At 37.9% G+C, this 21,668-nt stretch overlaps 1 protein-coding gene across 1 annotated transcript in view; it reads left to right on the top strand.

Annotated features, from left to right (window-relative positions):
• The first annotated feature begins 758 nt into the window (after positions 1-758).
• Positions 759-21,668, top strand: part of RNF19A (ring finger protein 19A, RBR E3 ubiquitin protein ligase) — a 45,792-nt gene continuing 24,882 nt past the window's right edge. The window contains exons 1-2 of the mRNA XM_037048282.1: positions 759-1,014; positions 19,607-20,374. Coding sequence (XP_036904177.1) covers positions 19,701-20,374 — 674 coding nt within the window. The 5' untranslated portion in view covers positions 759-1,014; positions 19,607-19,700. The remainder of the gene's footprint in view (positions 1,015-19,606; positions 20,375-21,668) is intronic.

Raw genomic sequence — 21,668 nt, 5'->3', positions numbered from 1 at the left:
ATGAACTGACTTAAAAGAATGAGGGGATGGAACAGATAAAGCTAAACTAATTCCTAATGTATTAATATGAACTGAAATAGGAATTCACAACATTTAAGCGACTTTGTGAAATTGGGGGAAAGAAGTAAACGGAAAATAGCCCCCGAAACCTCACAGAAGGTGTTAAATTGTGGCTAAGTACTGCTCCTAGCAGCCCCCGCGGAAGACTGAGGTCTATTAAAACTAAAAGAGCGAGAGGGTGGGGGCGCCGCCACTCCCGGGGAAGAATATTTCCTAGCGGAGAGCTGCAGAAACTCGCTGCAACCTCTCTGCCCCGCTCTCCCTGGAGCGGCCACTCTAACAGGTAAATCACAGGGAAGGAGGAACGAATACGTAATGGCGTGAGAAACTCAAATCTCCAAGGTCCCTAAGTCTAACACCTTACTTCGCCACAGGGGCCGCCCCACCCGTCCTTGGAGGAAACACCTGCCCCCACATCCCGCCTGGCTCGAGGTGAAGTCCTGCGACGTGCTGGGGCAGGAAGGACAGTGGCCCACCCTACGGGATCGGTACTCCCCCGTAGCCAGGTCCCAAGCAGGGCACTCCTGGACGGGTGAGGGGGTTGGTGCATTAGCTTAAGGCTGCGTCCTAAAGGTACAAGCCACGGCCCGGTGGGCGTGACGCCATGACGTACAGCACGTGGGCGGCGCGCCGGGGCGGGGCGGCGCCAGGCGGGGGCAGGAGGAAGGAGTGGGAGGGGGAGGAGGCGGAGACAGCGGGGGCCGAGGGAGGGGGGAGAATGGCAGTTGCAGAGTCGGTTCCCGGGAACAGCCGTCAAGACAGAACTGCGGAGGAGTTCGGGGGGAAAGCAGCGGTCAGGATCTCTCCTCTCTGTTTCCCCTGCCCGGCTGAAGGCGCCTCGGCGGGTGTGACGGACCCTCCTCCGTACTTGGTCGGGCTTTTGCCGCCCCGCCACTACAAGATGGGCCTGCTTGCACGAAGCCTTGTGCCCGCCGCCTCTCCTAGGAGTTGAAGGTACGGGAGGGCACGAGAGGAGGTTGCTCCCAGGAGCGGGAGGCAGGGGGGCAGGGGCGGCTCCCGTTTCCGATCCGAGGCGCTCCGCCGCTGCTGCCTTCGGCCCCTCCCCGGGACGGAAATGGATTCGGAAATCCCACGGGAAAGGCGCCCCCTCTCGTGCTCAGCACGGGGCTGGAGCCGGCGCTGGCCCCTGGTGTTCTGGCCTCGTCTGGTTCCGCGTCCCCTGCCCCAGCTCCGGCCTCGGGTGGACGTGCGGACCGAGGTGGAGCGTGGAATCCGCCTGAGTCCTGTCCTGGTAGCCTATGGAGACAGCGGCTGACCCGGCGGGGCTGTGACGGGTTGAAGCACCGCTCTCCTCCAGCGCTTCCCCGACACCGAAGGCAGCCGCCACGGGGAGGCGGCGGGGTGGAGCGCATTCCTGATGGGTGAAATCGGCTCTAACGGGACCGATTTCCGGGCCTGGCTGCAAAATCGGGTCCTGGGCCAGCGCCCGGCAACCCCTGCTGTGGGGGGCCCTAGGAGAAGGGAGGCATGCGGCGGGGAAGGTTCACCCGAGAAGACTGCCGTCCCCTTCAAAAGCAGATGTTCTATGAAAAAACAGTGTAGCCTTCGGGTAAAGTATCTGTACAGGGGTCTTCCAGGATTGTCTCCCTCATGCCAAACCTTCAGGGAGTTTCCAGCCTTCACCCAGGAAGTAATGGCACTATTTTCACAGTTTTCCTAGTATCTGAGTTCCCTTCTGCTATTGCTCTTTCCCCGTTTCCATTAATGGGAAGAAAAGAAGTTTAGGGTTCGTTAACCCCACGACAAGAGCAGTAAATAAAGGAGGGGGAGAGAGTGGTTAAGGCTATATATGGGAGAAAGAAAGGTCTTCAGTTTTTTTCCCCATTGGCTCTTGAAGGTAGAGATATATGAAGGGTGAACTGGTTGGTATTATTCTGGTTGGTATTTGCTATTCAAAATGTTGCAGAATGTTCTTTTGGGTAGACGTTGGAAAGGACAGCATTTAAGTGCCTCTAATTTTCAAAACCAACTTGGCTGGGAATGTTAGTAAACAGTGGAGACATAAAACAACCTTTTCCTGTGGCCCGTTGCCTTAAACTGTGATCTCTCCATTTCACTTTTTGTGGCTAAGAATATGGCTTGCTTGCTTGCCTTTCTTTCACTTGATTCCACGACCCTTTTGGTTATATGAAGCCTGATGATATCCCTAAAGTTCACTTTCAATTTTGCCCTTAATGAAGTTAATGTGACTCTTACTACTTCTGTTTGTAATGCAAGCTGTTACCGTATTTATCTGTTTATGCTTCCTTAACACCCAGCTGTCTGAACTGAAGTAAAATGTAAATATCTCTCTCTCTAGAAAATGGCTATGACCTATTAACTCCTGTTTTCAAACGTTCTTTCCATGCTACATTCATTCCATGGTTTAAGTCTTGGGACTTAAACCAAATTATGTAACACAACAATAAAAACATTTTATTTGTTAAATAGTCCCCTTTTTACTACAGTATATAACCGAAATTTAAATTTAACGTGTTTGTGGAAACTATTTTAATGCCACTGCAGGGTGAGGGGAAAATTATATCTGGCAACTAACATTAGTGTATTTTTTCATTTTTTCTTTTTTTAGTATCTCTTAACTTTCCCCAGGATCCCAGTACGATTAACTTCTAGAACTGCACCATTATTTTAAGAGTTGAAACACAACCCAGTCTCTAGTCTCCAAATAGTTGCTACTTGAAGCATCGTTGCTTCCCTTGGGGGACGCCTCAGGTGGGAGTAGAGTGACATGTATGAAGGACAGTACATTTTACTGTCATCTAAACATTGTTGGATTAAAAGAGAATTTGGTGGTGATTTGTAGAATTTTGGGTGCCTTTTTAGTTGGCTAAATGAAATCATATTTTTTCTACCTGAAAACTTTCATTTCTACATATGAAAGGTAGTAAGATTAGTATCTGGTTTTAAAGATACCTCAGCATCTTAGTGGAAAATAAATGCACTTCACAGATTTGAAATAGAGGAGTCACAAAGTAATGTTTTTGCAGTTGTGAATGTAAGGCACTTGGTGTCACCTCTCTTTAATGAGATCAGATTGAAAGATGCTATTTGTTACGGGGTTGTTAGGTAGAATTAGATACAGGTAATTTGAAGCAAACTTTTTAACATTTGAAAGAATCTTGTATATTATGGCAGGTTCTGATTTTGTGTTAAAACATACAGCTTTGTTACAGATATTATTTGGTGTCTCATCATAACCACACCCTCTTTTTTTTTAACCTGGAGGGAACTGAGTACAAAAAAATGTAGTTTTCTGAGTTTTTCAAGGACAAGAGGGAAGACAAATATTTGTGATAACATGCCAAAGTCCCGGGTCAATGTAGGGCATAGAGTAAGATGGGAGTAAATGTCGTTGCATATACATCTGAATTACCTCCTTCTATTTCTTCTCCACTTAGGTTATAAAGGATATCGTAGAATTTTTTTTTCCTGATATTCCTAAGAAGTGACCATTGACTGTCATTGGCTGATTTCATGCTGACTAAGCTTTATTTATGCTCTTTGAGAGAGATCCATATAAAAATTAGGCCATTTGGCGCTGAAAGCTAGAGAAAAGTTGAATTTCTAAATTGACATTTGATTGTGTACTACACTGTGTTTGACAAACTAGCACTAGGAGAGTTAATGCTGGTCTGAAAGGACCCTTGATCACATATGAAATACTTTAGATTAAAGAAGATTTTTGGATTGATTATCCTTTGTAGTAAATTGCTAATCTGATTACTTATAGTAAATAGCTAAATTTTTCTTAGATGATTTTGTTTCTACAATCAGGAGTAATTATTATTTTTTCCTTAGGTTGTTTTTAAAGCCATGAAATACCAGCTCTTTGTTAGCTGACGGAAGATGTGTAACATTGAAGCAAGTATGTGTGTAACCACACTTGCACAACTAAAGATTGAGGGTTAATACTCCTTTGCTAAACACATCTGTATTTCAGATGGTGGTAGCTTCAACCAAAAATTGCAGTGAAATCAATTTTGGGTGTTTATAATGTGGGTACTTCATTTGTTTCTCAATACCTATCATGTGTCAATAATGTTTTCTGTATTAAAGGGGAAAAATGAGCACCTTTTGATAAAGTAGTTTTTGCTTATATTGCTTTCTTTGTAGCTCTCAGTAAAACCTGAAATGTTACTTTTTTTATTGGCTACATTTTTCTTGAAAGGTAGGCCATTAGCCTTAAAAGCATTAACTATTCTTGTCCTATTGATGTTACCTACTTTTTTATTTTAAAAGTCATTTATTGGAGATATAGTACTTGTTGATTTGTTTTTAAAGTCCTATTTGGGAGAGTTTTCTCTTGTGAAAACCTCAGTAGGATAAAACTGATAAGGAGTTGTTTAGCCTTCAAATAAGTTTGTACATTGAATTATGCAGCAAAAGCCTGCTCAGAATCACCCTAGTTTGTTTAAGCCCAAAAGAAACTTCAAGACTCAATATTGGATTAAAAAAACTAGATTTGGCCCCTTAAAATTATGTACACTTAGCATTTTCAACCTCTGCCCTTCTCTGGAGACCCCTGAAAGTATAAATAGCCTTGCCGTAATGTGAATAGCAAGGCAGGTTGCCAGTTGACGAGGTACTCTGGTAGAGGTGAGCCGTAAGTGAGGAGTAAACTAGTTAGAGGAGAGGAGCCAGAAACCAGGAGAAGTTGTTGGGAATGTAATAATATTAGGCTTCTGGATAAATATATAGCTTAATAGTACATCCTAGATTAAATTACTCATGCATTATCACAAATGATAATGTATGTGAAATGTGCCATAGACATGTAGGAAATAATGTAAACTCTGTGATGGCAGGGATCATTCTCTTTGTTCACTGTTAAGGTCTTAGCATAAAGCCTAATAATAATAGGTGTTGAATAACTAGTTGCTAACTGAATAAATAATGTACAATGTAAAGTATTTCATAATTCTCTGTACAGCAGGACTATCTAATAGAAATATAATGTGAGTCATAAATGTAATCTAAGATTTTCTGTTAGCCTCATTAAAAAATAAAAAGAAATAGGTGAAATTAATTTTCATAATATATTTAACAGTAGTATTTTAATGTGTATTAATGAGTGACTTTACATTCTGTTATCCTACTTCAATGCAGTACATGCTTACACTGGACAGCATAGCTTTAGGGGCATTTTTTTATGAAATGTTTTTTTCCTTTTTACCAAAATTTCTTTTATTGCCTTTGAGAAATGGCAACAAATGTGGAGCTCTTATGTTATTTAATTGAAGTTAACGAATTGAATGGAAAGTCACCATAGCTGGCTTCTGTTGGTTTTATAACTTCCCCAAAATGACTGTGCTTCATTCTCTTTCCCTGTACATAAAATGAGGAAGAATGTTCTATCATCTGTTTCACTGGATTAGCATAAATTATGTCTCTGAGACCCTCAACTACTCAAGACTATTACAAAGACTTTTTTTTATTAGTAGTAACAAGTCTCAGTATAAAAACAAAGGAAGAATAAGTCCCCTTGAGACTACTGCATGTGAGGGTCCTATTAACTTTCCCACTGGAATCAGTTATAATGCATAATTAGTACAAAATGTTCTTGTAACATACGAGGTCTGTCCGGAAAAAGTCCAGCCATTGTTAATATGACAAGAACAGTTTGCAAGATGTTGATGTAACCTGGCAGCCAAGGAGGGTGGACTGGAATGCGCATGCGTGAACAATGACGAAATCACTGTTGAGTGAGCCTGTGTACTGTGTGGCCATCACACTTAAAGTGACTGACTGAGTAGAGCAGCGAACCTGCATCAGATTTTGCCTTAAGCTCGAACATTCCTTTGTGAAAACCATTCAGGTGATTCAGAAGGCCACAGCTATGGATAACTGGTGATTGGCAACTTCATCACAATGACATGACCACTCGTGCATCACATCACGTTTTTTTAACAGCAGCCACAGGAAACTAATATACACTCAAAAGTTTATTGTAAGCCAAACATTTGTGCTTATATCTTTTATATCCTGCATTGTGACTATCAGAGACTAGACTGTCCCTTTAGAATTCTAATCCTTTAGAAATATCGGAAGTGTCTTAATACCCTCAAGTTTCAACAGGCCTAAGAAAAAAGGTTTTATCCTATAAGATTATTATTTTTTTGTCACGTCATTCCTTTACTACTTCCAATTTATCCCTTTTTTGTTCTTGACTTCTTAAGATATAGTTTATGTTTGGGTGGCAGGGTGGTTGAGGGTCTATCCCCAACTACTGATGGGGATAGACCAACAAGTTTTGTCTGCTGAAGGTATAATTCCTAAAAGGTATCCCTTCCACTTTTCCTATTTCCTTTACTGTATCTCCTATTCTTCCCATTATATTAATGTTGGAATGCCACGGGGCTCAGTCCTTAACCCTTCTGTATTCACCCTGGTGGTTTCAGTCATGCTGATGATTTTACATACCATCTGTATAAAAACCCCTCCCAAATTTTTATCTCTGGGTCAGACATTTTTTCTGAGCTCCAGACTTGTCAAACAGGTATTTGGATACACATTCCTACCTAAGATATATAAGGCATCTCAAAACTTAAATGTCTGAATATGACTCCTGCTCTTAGCTTCTCCCGAAACTTGCTCATTCCAAAGCTTCATTTCAGTGACTGGCAGTTTTAGCCTTCTGCTTAATCAGAACAAAATCTTCTTGGAAGCTGTCGGGAAATTCTGTCAGTTCTACCTTCAAAACATGCATCAAAACATTTTTGTCATCTCCACTGATAAGGCCATCATCACCTCTGTCCCAGATTATTGCAGTGGCCTTGAAACTGTTTTCCATGCTACTGTCCTTGCCCCTTTCCTTCCATTCAATTCTTAACACCAGAATTATCCTTTTAAATTATTCAGATTCTAAACAATTTCTCTTTGGAAGCCCCCAAAGTCTCTCTCCCTGGGCTGGTGTGGCTCCGTGGATTGAGTGCTGGCCTGCAAACCCAAGGGTTGCCGGTTCAATTCCCAGTCTAGGGCACATGCCCTGGTTGCGGGCTGGGTTTCCAGTAGGGGGCGCACAAGAGGCAACTGCACATGGATGTTTCTCTCCTCTTTCTCCCTTTTCTTCTCTAAAAATAAATGAAATGTTTAAAGAAAAAGCTCTCGAAGTTTTCCCATCTCACTTAAAATGAAAGCCAAAGTCCTTACTGTGGCCTATAAAGCCCCACGCAATCTGGCCCCTTTATATCCTGACCTATACTCTTTGCCTTGCTCATTTCTCTTTGGCCACATCTGACGCCTGGGTTATTGCTTAAACATTTCAGGCACACTCCTGCCATAGTTGCCTTGGCAGTGGCTGTTCCCTGTGCTTTGGATGCTCTTTCCCCAGATTTTCACATAGCTAATTCCCTTACCTCCTTCAAGTACTTTGCTTAAATGCTATCTTTTTAGTAATCTCTGGTCACCCTTTCAAATATTATAATCAGTACGAGACATATACACACTTCTCTTCTCCTTTATTCTGCTTAACTTTTTTCCAAATTCTAGCAAAGAATCACCATAAAATGTTTAGATGAAGTATTGAGAAAAGTGTAAACTTCTATTTAAAAGTATGAAACAATTTTTATTAATCTGTTTATAAATAATGACCTAGAAGGATTTGTGGAGATATGATAGGAATTGGACCTTGAAAGAAGAGTAGGACTTTAGATAAGCAGAGAAGATGAAAAAGAATACTCCAGGCAAAGACAAAGGCTTCTGAAAAGCCAGGGAGGTGAAACTATATTTTGTTGATATCTTTAATAAATAGATCAGTTGGTTAGAGTGTGGTTTTTATGTAGGAGAATGGTGAGGGATTAAGGTTAGATTGTGGAAGGCTTTGAATGCCATGCAAGATTTGAAATTTATCAGTAGGAAGCAAATGGAAGATTTGTAAGCAGATCTTAACAAAAGAACAAATGTCATTCAGATACCAGTGATTCAGAACATAAAACACACAGATGCTGTATTATAGAACTGTACACCTGAAACTTACATAACCAGTGTTGTCCCAATAAATTTAATTTAAAAAAAAGGAACCAGGTGATTAATGAAGGTCTAGTCTGGGAAGTAAGATAGTAGAAGGAAGACTGAGACTTTAGCTTTGCCACATTAGTTACATGGATAAATCAAATACTCTCTAGACCACTGCTATTCAATTTAGAACTTTCTACGATGATGGAAAGGTTCTCGACTTGCACTCCAGTGTGTTAACCAGTAGCCACATACAGCTGTTGAGCATTTGAAACATAACTAGTCAATGGAGGAACTGAAATTTAAAATTTTTTAAATTTTATAAACTGAAGGAGACTCCTATGGCTAGTGGTGATATATTAGAATGAGTAGCCGTAGACTACAGTTTTCTCACTTTGTAAAATGTGCAGGTTAGATTAGAACACAAGTATCACTAGAAAGATAGGTTCCACAGCCAATGAAAGTTGACTCAGTATTCTGAGAAGAGCCAGTGGGTATTCACAGGTGCACGTGCACCTGCACATGACTAGTATTTGTGAAATACTTCCAGGTTTGTAGCCTTTTCATTCTTTGTATCTCCATTACTTATTTAAGACCCATTCTCTCTTGATTGCTGATTTTTCAAATTGGTCTTTAGGTTGACATTTCCCAGGAGTCTATGGTTAAGTATCTAATGCATCAAATTGTAAAGTATATTGTAGAATTATAGTTGAATCTACTGTTTCTCTTGACCTCCCAGTGAGAAAACTGTAACAGTAATAAACTTTTATGATTGTTTACTTGTATGATTCTTAGGTAGATCCTTCTGTTTTTCTTTAGAAAATACTCCCTTACTTTTCTTCCCTCACAAAATTAATAAATATTTCATTTTGTGTTTCAGTTTTGATCTTATTTTGGGGGGACATGTTTAGAGAGAGACTACATGAATGCTGTGTATCCAAAAGAAAATAGACACATATTGCTTATTGTGCCTCTTATTTCCCGAGATAGTGTTCCTTCTGGGAATTATAATTTCAAGAAAATTTTAAAAATAGCTTCTAGAACTTCTACCAAAGAGCTCTTGTGCTTTACTGCCTTATATACATACATCATAAAATTAAGCACACACACACAATGATTTACCTACAGAAGTCTCTTCTTCCCTTACCCTTCATGTTCTTTAGGAGAAAGGGGCAAATGAACTTACAAAATAAGAGAAGCAGGATGCTGCTATTATCAATAATTTTTATTTAAAAAAACTTCCTAAAAAAGTGGTTAGTACAATATTAGCCCAAACACTTAAAAGTACTTGTAATTATCCAGATAGTAGGATTATTCAGGTTAATAGTGAAACTTGTAAAATTTAGTTTGCAAAAATTATACTAATTCCATTGGATTTACTAAGGCAAAATACACACACATGCACACAAACACTTGAGAGAATTTAGAGATTTATTTTTATTTTTATTTTTATTATTTTTTAAGGTTTTATTTATTTATTTCTATAGAGAGGGTAAGGGAGAGAGGAAGCAAGGGAGAGAAACATCAATGTGTGGTTGCCTCTTGGGCACCCACAACTGGGGACCTGACTGGCAACCTAGGCATGTACCTTGACTGGGAATTGAACCAGTGACCTTTTTTTCCTGCAGGCCAGCACTCAATCCGCTGAGCCACACCAGCCAGGGCTAGAGATATTTTTAGAAAAAACAAAAATTGTTTATCTTAGAAAATCTTAGTTATCTACTTTTAACCCTAGAGTATGCTGTGTATGAAAACTCTGTAATTTGTATATTAGAATCAGTCTTTTAGAACTAAGTAGCTTAGACATTATCTGGTCTAGTCACTTCAGCTGTCAAATAAGGAAATTGAAATTCAAAAAAGGAGACAGACTTGGCTAAGATTTCAGGCTAAGTTAGTATATCTCTTCTGTTGATCTGTAGCAATGAGTATTTTAACCAGTTCAAAAATTTTTTACAGCTAGATATGTTTTTTTAAACTTACTTTAAAATTAATTTTCCTGTGTCTCTGGACACTCCGTCATACCTGACATTTTGCACTCTGCTTTTTCTGCTGTTTCCGTATTAGAGTACTGTTTGCCCTGCTGAATAAAGAGGGCCTGGAATGAACTGGCCAAAGTGTTTTAAATCTTTTTTAATCAAAAAAAATGTAATGAATAATGCCTTTTCTTTCTGCAGCAGCTTACTTTTTGTAATGGATTGAGTAATGAGTTTTATTAAAACCACAAAGTACCATTTTGTTCTACTTCCTAGTCACAAATAGGCTTAAGTAGGTAAATGTGGCAGGTGTGTATTTGTGAAGCTGTTTAAGAACTTTTTCTTCGGGCAGATTGTGTAGCTTATAGAAAAAGTTTATTCTGAAATATTAGTCTCTGCTTTTGGGAAACCATAGAAACTATCTTAGGGCTCAAGGGAGCATATTTGAGACTTGGTAGGCATTCACTTTTAGGAAAACTTGCTGGAAACTGGTGCTTGCCTATTACTAATGATCTGTTGAATTACCTTCTCTTCCTCCATTTGTAAGTAGTTGAAGTTATTTATCACATTTTTAATATTAAGAAGACTACTCAGGGTAGATTTGTAGGTGTATACACATAATGCTGAAAACACTAGTTGTATTTATTATATGTCAGAAATTCGTGTACTATAATGATGCATTTCAAACTTCTAAGTGGCTATTATGATTACATTAGAAAAGCCACTTCAGACCCAACTGTGTGTTTAATTTATTTCTAACTTTAAGTGATATCCTTCCAACAGTTTCATCCAGTAAATGGTTTAGTCACATTTGTGCTATAACTTAGGCTGAATTCTTTTTTTAAAAGATTTTATGTATTTATCTTTAGAGGGGAAGGGAAAGAGAGAAGGAGAGAAATATCAATGTATGGTTGCCTCTCGTGAGTCCCCCGCTGGGAACTGGCCTGCAACCCAGGCATGTGCCATGACTGAGAATCGAACCGCGATCGTGTGGTTTCGCAGACCCGCGCTCAATCCACTGAGCTATACCAGGCAGGGCCTGAATTCTTTATAAATGCTATTTTATTTAATCTGTGTGGACTATAGGCATTATTATTATTCCTAGTTTACAGTTGAGACTGTCATAGTAATTTAACCCAGTGTCACACAGCTAGCTAATAAGTGTCAGAGGCTGAACCTGAAGCCAAACTTGATGACTCCAAATTCCATACTTTATTCTCTAAATAAAATATATACTATCACTACTCATATTTGTATAGTACTTAAAACACCCCCCCAAGATATTCTAAATTATTGCCTCATTTTATTTCCCCCACTAGGTGGGTAAGATAATTGTGTCTGAAACAGACAACCCCCAAATCTCATGGTGGAACACAATAAAAGTCCATTTCTCACTTCACACAAAGAACTGTGCAGATGTCTCAGGTGTCCAGATTCCTTACGACTTGTGACTCAGTTGTCCCCTAAGAACTGCTTGTAGTTAACCACTAGAATTACTACATTCAGCCAGCCAGTTGGAGAAGAGAGAGAACTTGAAAGATATTTGAAGTGGTGGTTTAGCGACTAGATTTGGAAAGGCCATACATCATTGTACTCATATTGCATTGGCCAGGACTGGACACATGGCTATGTCTAGCTGCAAGGGGAATGGAAAGTGGAGTTCTTCTATGTGCTCAAGAAGAAAATGAAACAGGTGAGTATGTAACAACATCTCTGCCATAATTGTGTTTTCTCTGTGTTACAGATGATGCAGAGAGGTGGTTTCTGAACTAAAGCCACAAAACCACTTGGTATAGCAATCCATAGAACCCAGATTTTCTTATCTCTGCATGTAATATGTTCATGAGGATACATTCAAGTAATTGGCATTTAGATTTCTACCACCATAGCTGACTGTCATTGGGCATCAAATATTTTACCTCTTTGTGACATTATATTTTAAGTAAAGATACTGACTTAGGAAGGATGAGAAACTTAAAAACAGTTTTCAGTGATAATTGCCATTTTAAGAAAGATGATAGAACACTTTAATATCTGTATATACATATTTATAATCAGCTGTCCTTTGAAAATACAGTGTTGATTAGCCTTGTATGATTTTGCTTTTTTAACATGTTATGCATTACTCTAGGCCATCTAAATACCTCATGTTTATTTTTGCATTATGAATCTGAGGCATTTGTTTAATCAGAGTTGTTTTTTAACCTTCCCAAAAGCTTAACTCTTCTGGAAAGAGCTGCAGCTTCAAATCATAATATAATAGAAGTATAGTCTAACTGAGCTAATAATTGGTCCAGATACGAATATTGTACTAAGTTAAATTAGTAAGAACAGAAAAGATTTATAGAAACTGATGTGAACTTTTACTGACAGATTAAAATCCAACATCTCAGCAGTAGCAATTAATCTTTTGTTATACTTTAGACTCCTTGGAGGGTGTTGAAAGCCACAGATTCTATCCTTGGAATATACATATATTCACAATTTAGTTAGAGTTTTGGAGATTTCATGGGTTTCTCTTAAGCTTATCCACGCACTAGCTTTTTTTAAAAATCCTCACCCAAGGATATGTTTATTGATGTGTTGCTTTTTTTTTTAGAGGGAGAGGGAGGGGGAGAGAGATACGGAGAGAGAAAAACGTCAGTGTGAGAGAAAAGCATGGCTGGGTTTCCTCCTGTATGTGCCCTGACCGGGAGTCAGTCCTGCAACCTTTTGGTGTAGGGACAACACTCCACCCAACTGAGCCACTGGGCCAGGAGCATTGACTGTTACTTTTAAGCATTGTTATTACCCCAAAATTTATTATTGTGCCTGTTACATTTTTACTTTAACAGGCCATATAAAGAGATGTTTAATAAATCAGTTTTTTGTAAGAGAGTCTGTCTCCTTAATGTTACTTGGACTGCAAAATGATGTCCAGAGCCTGATTGCTGCTCTAGCTGAATTTGACAGCTGTACTGGGATTTGTTAGAGGTAAATATGGCATTTCCAAATTTTAGATTGGCAAGATAAAAATGACTAACTTAAAAATAATGTTAAGCATTTAAATAACCTTTTTGAGCAATAACAAACTTCACTATAATGAACTTTTAGTGGTTTATCTCTCTTCACAACAAATCACATATGAAAATTCAAAGTTTAGTGCCTCTAACTTCTCATATAGAGATGGTTCAGGTTTACAGAAGCTTTATTTACTTTGTGCCAAAATTAACTGTGTGCTGATACAGCATTTCTAGTACATCACTTCTAGTTATGGTCTGATTAAAGGATGGCTTATGGGAATGTTCTTTCTAGTAGACCATTTGGTCAGGTAACCAGTCATTCCTTTTGGTACCACTTACATTGTTTACTGTGTTGGAAAGCCATTGCCATGATAAAAAATAGAGTGCTGTCACAGCGTATATAGACTTTTACAATAGCTTTAAAATGGATTTTCATACTTGTTTAGATATGGGACTTCTGTATATGCCAAGTATAAAGTCAAGGGGGTTTTATTTCAAAATTATGGGGGGATAAAAGGGAATCACGTTATTACAATTTTGGCCCTTGCCAAGTCGTATCATTGTCTGAGGAAGACATAGTCTTGAAATGCCCTTGTTCAGTACCTGGCTTTGATGCAGTAGAATGACGGTTCCAGGAGCCTGGTCTGTTTTGTTGACTATTGTGTGTCTTCCACCTGGAAGAGTATCTGGCACATGGTAGGCATTGAACGTATTTTTGAAAGACTGAATAAATAAATACTTAAATAGGTTACTTGTAGTAGAAGACAAAAAGTTTAACGAATTTACTTTTTCCTGGAGGCTGTTACAATTGTAAGTATTAATAATACAAGAAATCCTTTTAAGGTAATTTTTAAAAACAGTACAGTAATTTCTACTGTAGAGATAACAAATACGTACTTAAGCTGAGGCTGAAATTTCCTATTATATACACACTCAAGAATATTGTATATCAGAGCCTAGGTAAAGCTATCCTTAGAAAAACTGCCAACTATTTAAAAAAAAGTTATACAGCTTTCCTCTTGAGGACAAAGTCCATTCAGCACAGGGCAGCTGGAAATGAAGCAAAAAGCCACAGTCTTACTGGCTTGAGATGTCAGGAGTTGGAGTTTGGGACTACCAGGATGGCCGGAAATTGAGTGGATAAATACCAGAAAGGAGGGATTATGTCCCTAAAATTTATGGATAAACTTTTCTCAAATAACCAGATAGCTTCTGAACTATGCATAGGAGATTCCAAGAAGCTCAATGGAAAATAGTAGCTGTCAGGCTAAAAAAGCTGACTAGAGATTTCAACCATTACCCTTTGCAGAAGAGAATGGTGTTTGACATTTGTGCTTGTCACAGACCCATTCTAAAAAAACATAAAACCAAGCCTCCACAAGTTCAACTTGATCAGCTAGTGATTTAACAGCCAGGTGTAATAAATGTCCTCACTCTTCAGAAGATAAGAGGCTTTTAACATATTCACAGTATCCAGTTTGTAACAGGCAATTGCTGGACATGTGAAGAATCAGGGAAATGTGACTTAATGGCAAGACAGTGTCCCCCCAAATGGTAATTAAGCATTCTAAAACTGAAAGTACAGTGTCTGAAATGAAAATTATACTGAATGGATTTAACAGCAGATTGGAGATGGTAGAGGAAAAAGTTGGTGAACTTGGGAAAAAACCCTTTGTTATGGGTGATCCATATAATTTTATGCTCACCCAAGGATATGTTTTTACTGACTTGAGAGAGAGAGGAAGAGGGAGAGAGAGAGAAACATCAATCATTTGCCTCCTGTATGCACCCAGAGGATCGAAGTCACGACCTTTTGGTATACAGGATGATGCTCCAACCAACGAGCCACCGGGCCAGTAATTAAGGTTACTCCTGTAATCTTCATTTTATATACTGGTTGAATGATTAGGTTTACTTCTTAATACTCAGTCTCTGATGTTCCATCTGCAAAGTTAGAATAATGAAAAAATTTATATTGCTAAAACTTGGAAATTATAAATCATTGAGAGGAAAGCTAGATGGGGTGGTGGGAGGAAATATTGATATATCTTCCATCTCTGCTATATGTAATCTTGTTAGTCTTGCTTCAGGTGGCTTTCAGAATGGCTTCCTTTTTAAGGTGAATTTTGTGTTAGCCTATTATTTGTCTTAATGTCTTAAAGAGTACCTCTAAATTTGGTAAAAGTTGACTCAGCTAGTTTCAGTAGATGTAGTAACAGACAAATTTCTGTATATGTATTTATAATTATTGGTTTTATAAGACGTGTTTCTTCTCTAGACATGTCACACTGAGGATAAAGACCATGTCTGTCTTGTTTATGGTGGTAACCTCAGGGTTTAGCAAATGCGGGCTAGATTTCAACTCTGAAATTAGTCGGGAGTCTCCTTGATTGAGGCATTCCCAGTACTTTTCAGTCACATGCTTATAGACAGACACCTTCATGTTTTATTTTTACAGAAGGCTATTATTAAGTTACATGGATTTCTTTTTATAAGTCTCTCTTACCATCTCTCAACCATAGGTTGTTAAGTGGTACCTTGCATAATAACCCTGTGGGCTGACAGAGACTATAAACTGAGTTTTTTTTAAAATGGAACTTTTGTTTTTAGTACCTAAAGTAATGAAAAACAAGGAACTTTGGTTTGGAGGCAAAGCCTATAGAATTTTGTTTTAAATGAGAATATATAGCAAACTATCTTTGGTATTAGTGGTTTTTAACCAGAGTTTGCAACTAAATTACTGAAGAACATTTCCAAAATACCCAAGCTACAGACCCCATCCTCATGTTGGTTAGGTTGTTCTAGGGCAGAATATTTTTGTGTTGTTTGTGAGGTTCAGTTAGGGTTGTTTTTTTAAACTATCAGTAATAGATGCTCATAATTCCATCTTAAACTGTGCAGAAGGCAGAAAGTGAGTACTAAAGATCCTTCTCCCTAAGGTAACCATTGCTAATGAGCTTTTAACATTTTTCTAGAAATTGTATACATATGTAAGCCTGTGTGGGTGTGTTTTTCCACAAATGGCTCATACTATTTTGCAATTATTATTGTTCACTCAGAACTCCATAATGAGATCTTTCCATATCATTACTCATAAATTGTGGTTGGTTCATTTATTTTTACCTATTGGACACAAGTTATTTTCAAGTTTTGTGAGGGTTTTGTTTTGGTTTGGTTTTGTCTTGTCTTGTTTGTTTGCTTCTGTCAACTAGGCCTCAGTGAATTTCCTTGCACAATATGTCTTTGCACACCTGTGTCCTTATATTTTCTGAAGGATAAATTTTACATGTAGGATTGCTGGTCAAAGAACATTTTCATTTTGAAGTTTAATAATGTCTCATTGGTTCCCCATAAATTGTGCTGATTTGCACCTCTCCCAGTAGTATGTGAAATGCTTCTTTCAGCATGCACTGACCAACTCTTAACCTTTGTCAATCTAATTAATGTGCACAAAGATGGTATCTAATGTTTGAATTTTTATTTCTCTAGCAGTGATTATAGTTGAACACTGTTTCCTACCTTATAATTTTTGTAATTCTTTTCCTCCAGACTCTCTGTATTTTTACTCATTCTGCTATTAGGTTATACATCTTTTACTTATTGTGTAAAAATTATTTGTAGCTCTGGCTGGTGTGGCTCAGTGAATTGAATGCCAGCCTGTGAACCAAAGGGTCACTGCTTCAATTCCCAGTCAGGGCACAAGCCTGGGTTGCAGGCCAGGTGCCCCCTCTCCTCACCCCACTGTAGGGGGTGTGCAAGAGGCAACCACACATTAATGTTTGTCTGTCTCCCTTTCTCCCTTCCTTCCCCTCTCTCTAAAAATAAATAAAAAAACATGTTTTCCTAATACATCATGTCTTTCTACTTGATTTTTTAAAGTTTTTTTTTTAGTTTTTAGACAGAGGGGAAGGGAGGGAGAAAGAGAGGGAAGGAACTATCAATGTGCCTTCGTTACCTCTCGCTCCCCCCTACCTCGCCCCCCCACTAGGGACCTGGCCTGAAGCCCAGGCATGTGCCCTGACTGGGGATTGAACCAGTGACCCTTTGGTTTGCACACAGGTCAGCACTCAGTCCACTGAGCCACACCAGCTGGGACATGTCTTGCTACTTTATGGTATTTTTTACTGTACAAAAATATTAAATTTTTTATGTTCAAAATGTTTTCTTTTGAGGCACATTTGTGTATATGCACATTTTAGAAAGACTTCCTAAGTAGGATAACCATATGTTCCAATTTGCTCCTGTTATCCTGGTTTAAATATTAAAAAGCAGAAGGTTTTCATTAAGATAGTAAATTATTTGGCTGTCACATTTAAGTATGTATTTCAAAAAATACTTTCGGTGATACTGATTGAGTGCCACTGGTTTTATATTGTAAGTAATAAATTCTTAGGTCAAGGTCCCTGATATAGATTCCCCCATAATTCTGTTCTACCTAGAACAGAATCTATCTGGGGGACCTTGTCCTATATAGATATATATAGAGAGATAGAGATATATATATAACCCTGGAGTACAGAAAGCACTTTGAAATGCAAGTGAAAATAAAAACATATATAAAAAGAAAATATAGCCCTGGCTGGCGTAGCTCAGTGGATTGAGCGTGGGCCTACGAACCAGATGATCGCGGTTCGATTCCCAGTCAGGGCACATGCCTGGGTTGCAGGCTGGTTCCCTGCAGGCTAACTACCAGCAGGGGACGCACAAAAGGCAACCGTACATTGATGTTTCTCTCCCTCTCTCCTTCCCCTCTAAAGATAAATAAATAAATAATCTTTAAAAAAGAAAATATAGGAATTTTCCTCACAATTGAGGAAGAATTGTGCAAACAGTGGGAAAGCATGAACTGATGAGCATGAATAATTGCCTGAGTGAAATTTTTTTCTAGATTTTATATCAGGAAATCAGTATGACTTTCTCAAGAGTGTTTGTGGATATGAGAAGCTGGTTTTTCAACCTTTAACTGTAGTATAACACTCATCCAGAAAAGTGCATTAGTAATGAGTTTGTAGGTCAATGTTTTATCACCAAGTGATCATGCCTTTGTAACCACTACACAGGTCGAAGTACCCTTTGTGCCTGCCTGCAAAGGTAACTACAGTCCTGACTTGTAGCATCGTAGATTAGTTCTGCTTGTTTTTATCTTTATTTAAATGGGATTATATCAACACATTCTTTTGTATGAGATTCATTCGTGTTTTGTGTGTAGCAGTACTTTGTTCATTTTCATTCTACAATACCAGAGTGTGAATATATTGTATTGATGGGAATTTGGGTTATGTTCAGTATTTTGACTTATTATAACTGATGCTGCTATGAACATTGTTATGCGTATCTTCAGTGCACATATGCATTTATTTCTCTTGTGTTCTCATTTATAGAAAAGTGTAAATGGATAATAGAGTATGTATATGTTCTAGTTTGGTAGATATTGTTAAACAGTTTTCCACAGTAGTTGTGCCATTGTATACTCTCACCAGCACTCCACATCTTTGCTAACACTTGGAAATGTCAGTCTGAATTTTAGCCATCCTTTACTGGATGTGTAGTGTTTTCTCAATATGGCTTTAATGTGTATTTCCCTGATGATAAATGACGTTGAGTACTTTTCCATATCCTTTTGCAAAATGCCTATTAAGTCCCTTGCCCATTTTTCTGTAGGACTGTCTGCTTTGTCTTATTGATTTGTAAGTGTTCTTTCTGTGTTCTGGATACTGGTTCTTATTAGTTATAAGTGGCAAGTGACAACTCTCACTCCTTAAACCTGTCTCTTGGTTTTACTGTGGTCCAATTTAGCAGTCTTTTTTATGGTAAGTTCTTTTGTACTGTTTAGGAAATCTTTCTATTAGAATATTCTCTTGTAGTGAATCCTAGAAGTTTTATGAGGTCACTGTGATTACATTTAGAACTATAAATCATCTGGAATTGAATTTTATGTATGGGTGAGTTGTAGGTCAAGTTCCTTTTCTCAGATGGTAATCAGTAAAGCAGTATTAGGTTGTATTGTTGCATTTTTGAAAAAGCTATTCTTAGTGCTCAGCAGTGTCACCTTTGGCATAAATACACTGTGCATATATATGTGGGATTTTTTTTATCAGGACTGTGTTCTGTTCCTTTGGTTTCTGTGCCTGTCCTTGTGATATCCCACATTGTCTTCATCATTACTGTAATTTTATAATAAGTCATTATATGTGGCAGTGTAAGAGTATTCCCCTACACACATACATTACTCTTCAAGATTATTAAGTTGTACTTAGTTCTTTGTATGTTCCTGTACATTTTATTATCTATTAATAAAAAAACTACTAAAGGCATTGGGGAATCATTGCAGTCTAGGTGATATGCTAAAAATTTTGTAGATTTTAACAATGGTAAGTTCAGCTCAAATCTAGAGTCTTTTAAGATGAAAGAATGTCCTTGTTATTTTAGCATTGGTTTTATAGTCTCTTGTTAACTACTCAATAAATTGGCCTTACTTTAAAAAAAATCAAACAATTAAGAATGTACTTGTTTGAAATTTCCCAGTGAATTTGCGAGTTTACTTTAAAAACATGCAGACTAAGAGTATCCAATTAAATGATTTTTTTTCTTTTCCAGAACATCCATGATAACAGTCTTCTGTAAATCAAACTGTCTCAAGAATTCTCTGAAGGAACCAACTAGGATTCTCTTACATCATGACTTAATCTGAATGCAAGAACAAGAAATAAGTCTTATCTTTAAGTATAATGAAGGTCTGTGTGTAAACACAGACCCTGACTCACTTCTAATGAGCATTTTAGACATGAGTTTACATCAGCAAATGGGTTCAGATCGAGATCTTCAGTCTTCCGCTTCATCCATGAGCTTGCCTTCAGTCAAAAAGGCACCTAAGAAAAGAAGAATTTCAATAGGCTCTCTGTTTCGGAGGAAAAAGGATAACAAACGTAAATCAAGGGAGCTAAATGGCGGGGTGGATGGAATTGCGAGTATTGAAAGTATACATTCTGAAATGTGTACTGATAAGAACTCCATTTTCTCTACAAATACCTCCTCTGACAATGGATTATCTTCCATCAGCAAACAAATTGGAGACTTTATAGAGTGCCCTTTGTGCCTTTTGCGGCATTCTAAAGACAGGTTTCCTGAGATAATGACTTGTCATCATAGATCTTGTGTGGATTGCTTACGACAATATCTAAGGATAGAAATTTCTGAAAGTAGAGTTAATATCAGTTGCCCAGAATGTACTGAACGGTTTAATCCTCATGATATTCGCTTGATATTAAGTGATGATGTGTTGATGGAAAAATATGAAGAATTTATGCTTAGACGGTGGCTTGTTGCAGATCCTGATTGCAGGTGGTGTCCAGCTCCAGACTGTGGGTAAGAATGTCTTAGATTTTTCTTAATGTTTTTCTCTGTGTATAAAATAAGAATCATGACTTTTTGCAAAAGAAAAATCTTAACATGTCAGGTAATCCATTCAATAGACAAATCTATATTGAGTGCATATGGTGGATCAGGCAGAGTTTGGTGTTAAAGGCAGGAAACTTATATTACTAATTTTTATATTGTCTCTGCATTACATATTCACCTAAGCACATTTTTTTTTTTTCAGAGGAAAAGGCTAAGATGGTAGAGTGCAGGTCTAGTTCTGGGCAAAATTGATTTTCCCTAGCCATTTGGAGAATTTTTATTTTGGTATAACTTTATTTTGGTAATTATCAGGGGTTTTGTTAGTTTGGGGCCTCCCTGTAAATTGAAATAACCCCTTTGAAAGGTACTTTAATACGCGTCACAGTATGATGTGTTATGTTGGTGTGTGTAAGTATTTGCTAGTCTCAAGATCTAGAGGTTATATACTTCATTTGCCTCATTTAAATTCATTTAAATTATGAATACCATTTTACAAACATTTAAAATAAAAATAATTTTGTTTATATATTTGATTATTATGTCAACAGCAGCCCCTGCTTATAGAACATTTATTGTGTATAGTTTTTAGCACAGTGAAGAACTCCTCATAGTGCTCCTCAAGAATAACAAAGCATACACACTGCGTGTGATTTAGCATGCCGTTAGTAAACCAGAGGTTATCTTGAAGTAAGAGTTTGGGAAAACCCAGAATTTCCAAGATTATCCATGTATAATCTCAAGAGACAAGGCTGGAATATGAATTTGTCAAATGACAATTTCAGGGCTCATTGTCTGAATCAAATTTACCATGAAAAGCTTATTGGATAGCAAATTTTCAGATTGTACCTGTAATTTTAAATGAGAAAAGTGATCATGCTTTCAGCCTGTGCAAATCCCAACCAGTTTTCCCAGGTATCACTAGCACTTAACTATCCACAAGGAATTTCTGTGTAATATAAAGCATTAAAAATGTTACCTAATTATGTAACATTTTATAAATTCATTAGTTGTGTGAAGAACTCAGAGATACTATTCAATATCAAATTTGAATTATGCTGTCCTTACAACTGCAGGGAGCTTGTACTATAACATAGATAACAAAATAATATGTTAATGATACTATCTAAACTGAGCCAAGGTTGGCTTGCTTTGAGGTGTATAGCAAAAGCAAATTGTGGTACCCGTCAAGAAGTAGACTCTCAGAAAAAGAGATGTGAAGAAAATAGGCATAATGAATAAAACTTTAAATAACAAGTGACTG

The sequence above is a fragment of the Sturnira hondurensis genome, unplaced genomic scaffold, assembly GCF_014824575.4.
Source record: "Sturnira hondurensis isolate 20B ecotype Veracruz unplaced genomic scaffold, ASM1482457v3 Scaffold0006413, whole genome shotgun sequence".
Lineage (NCBI taxonomy): Eukaryota > Metazoa > Chordata > Mammalia > Chiroptera > Phyllostomidae > Sturnira > Sturnira hondurensis.
Note: the sequence above shows the minus strand (reverse complement) of the source record. Positions and strands in the feature narration are given on the sequence as shown.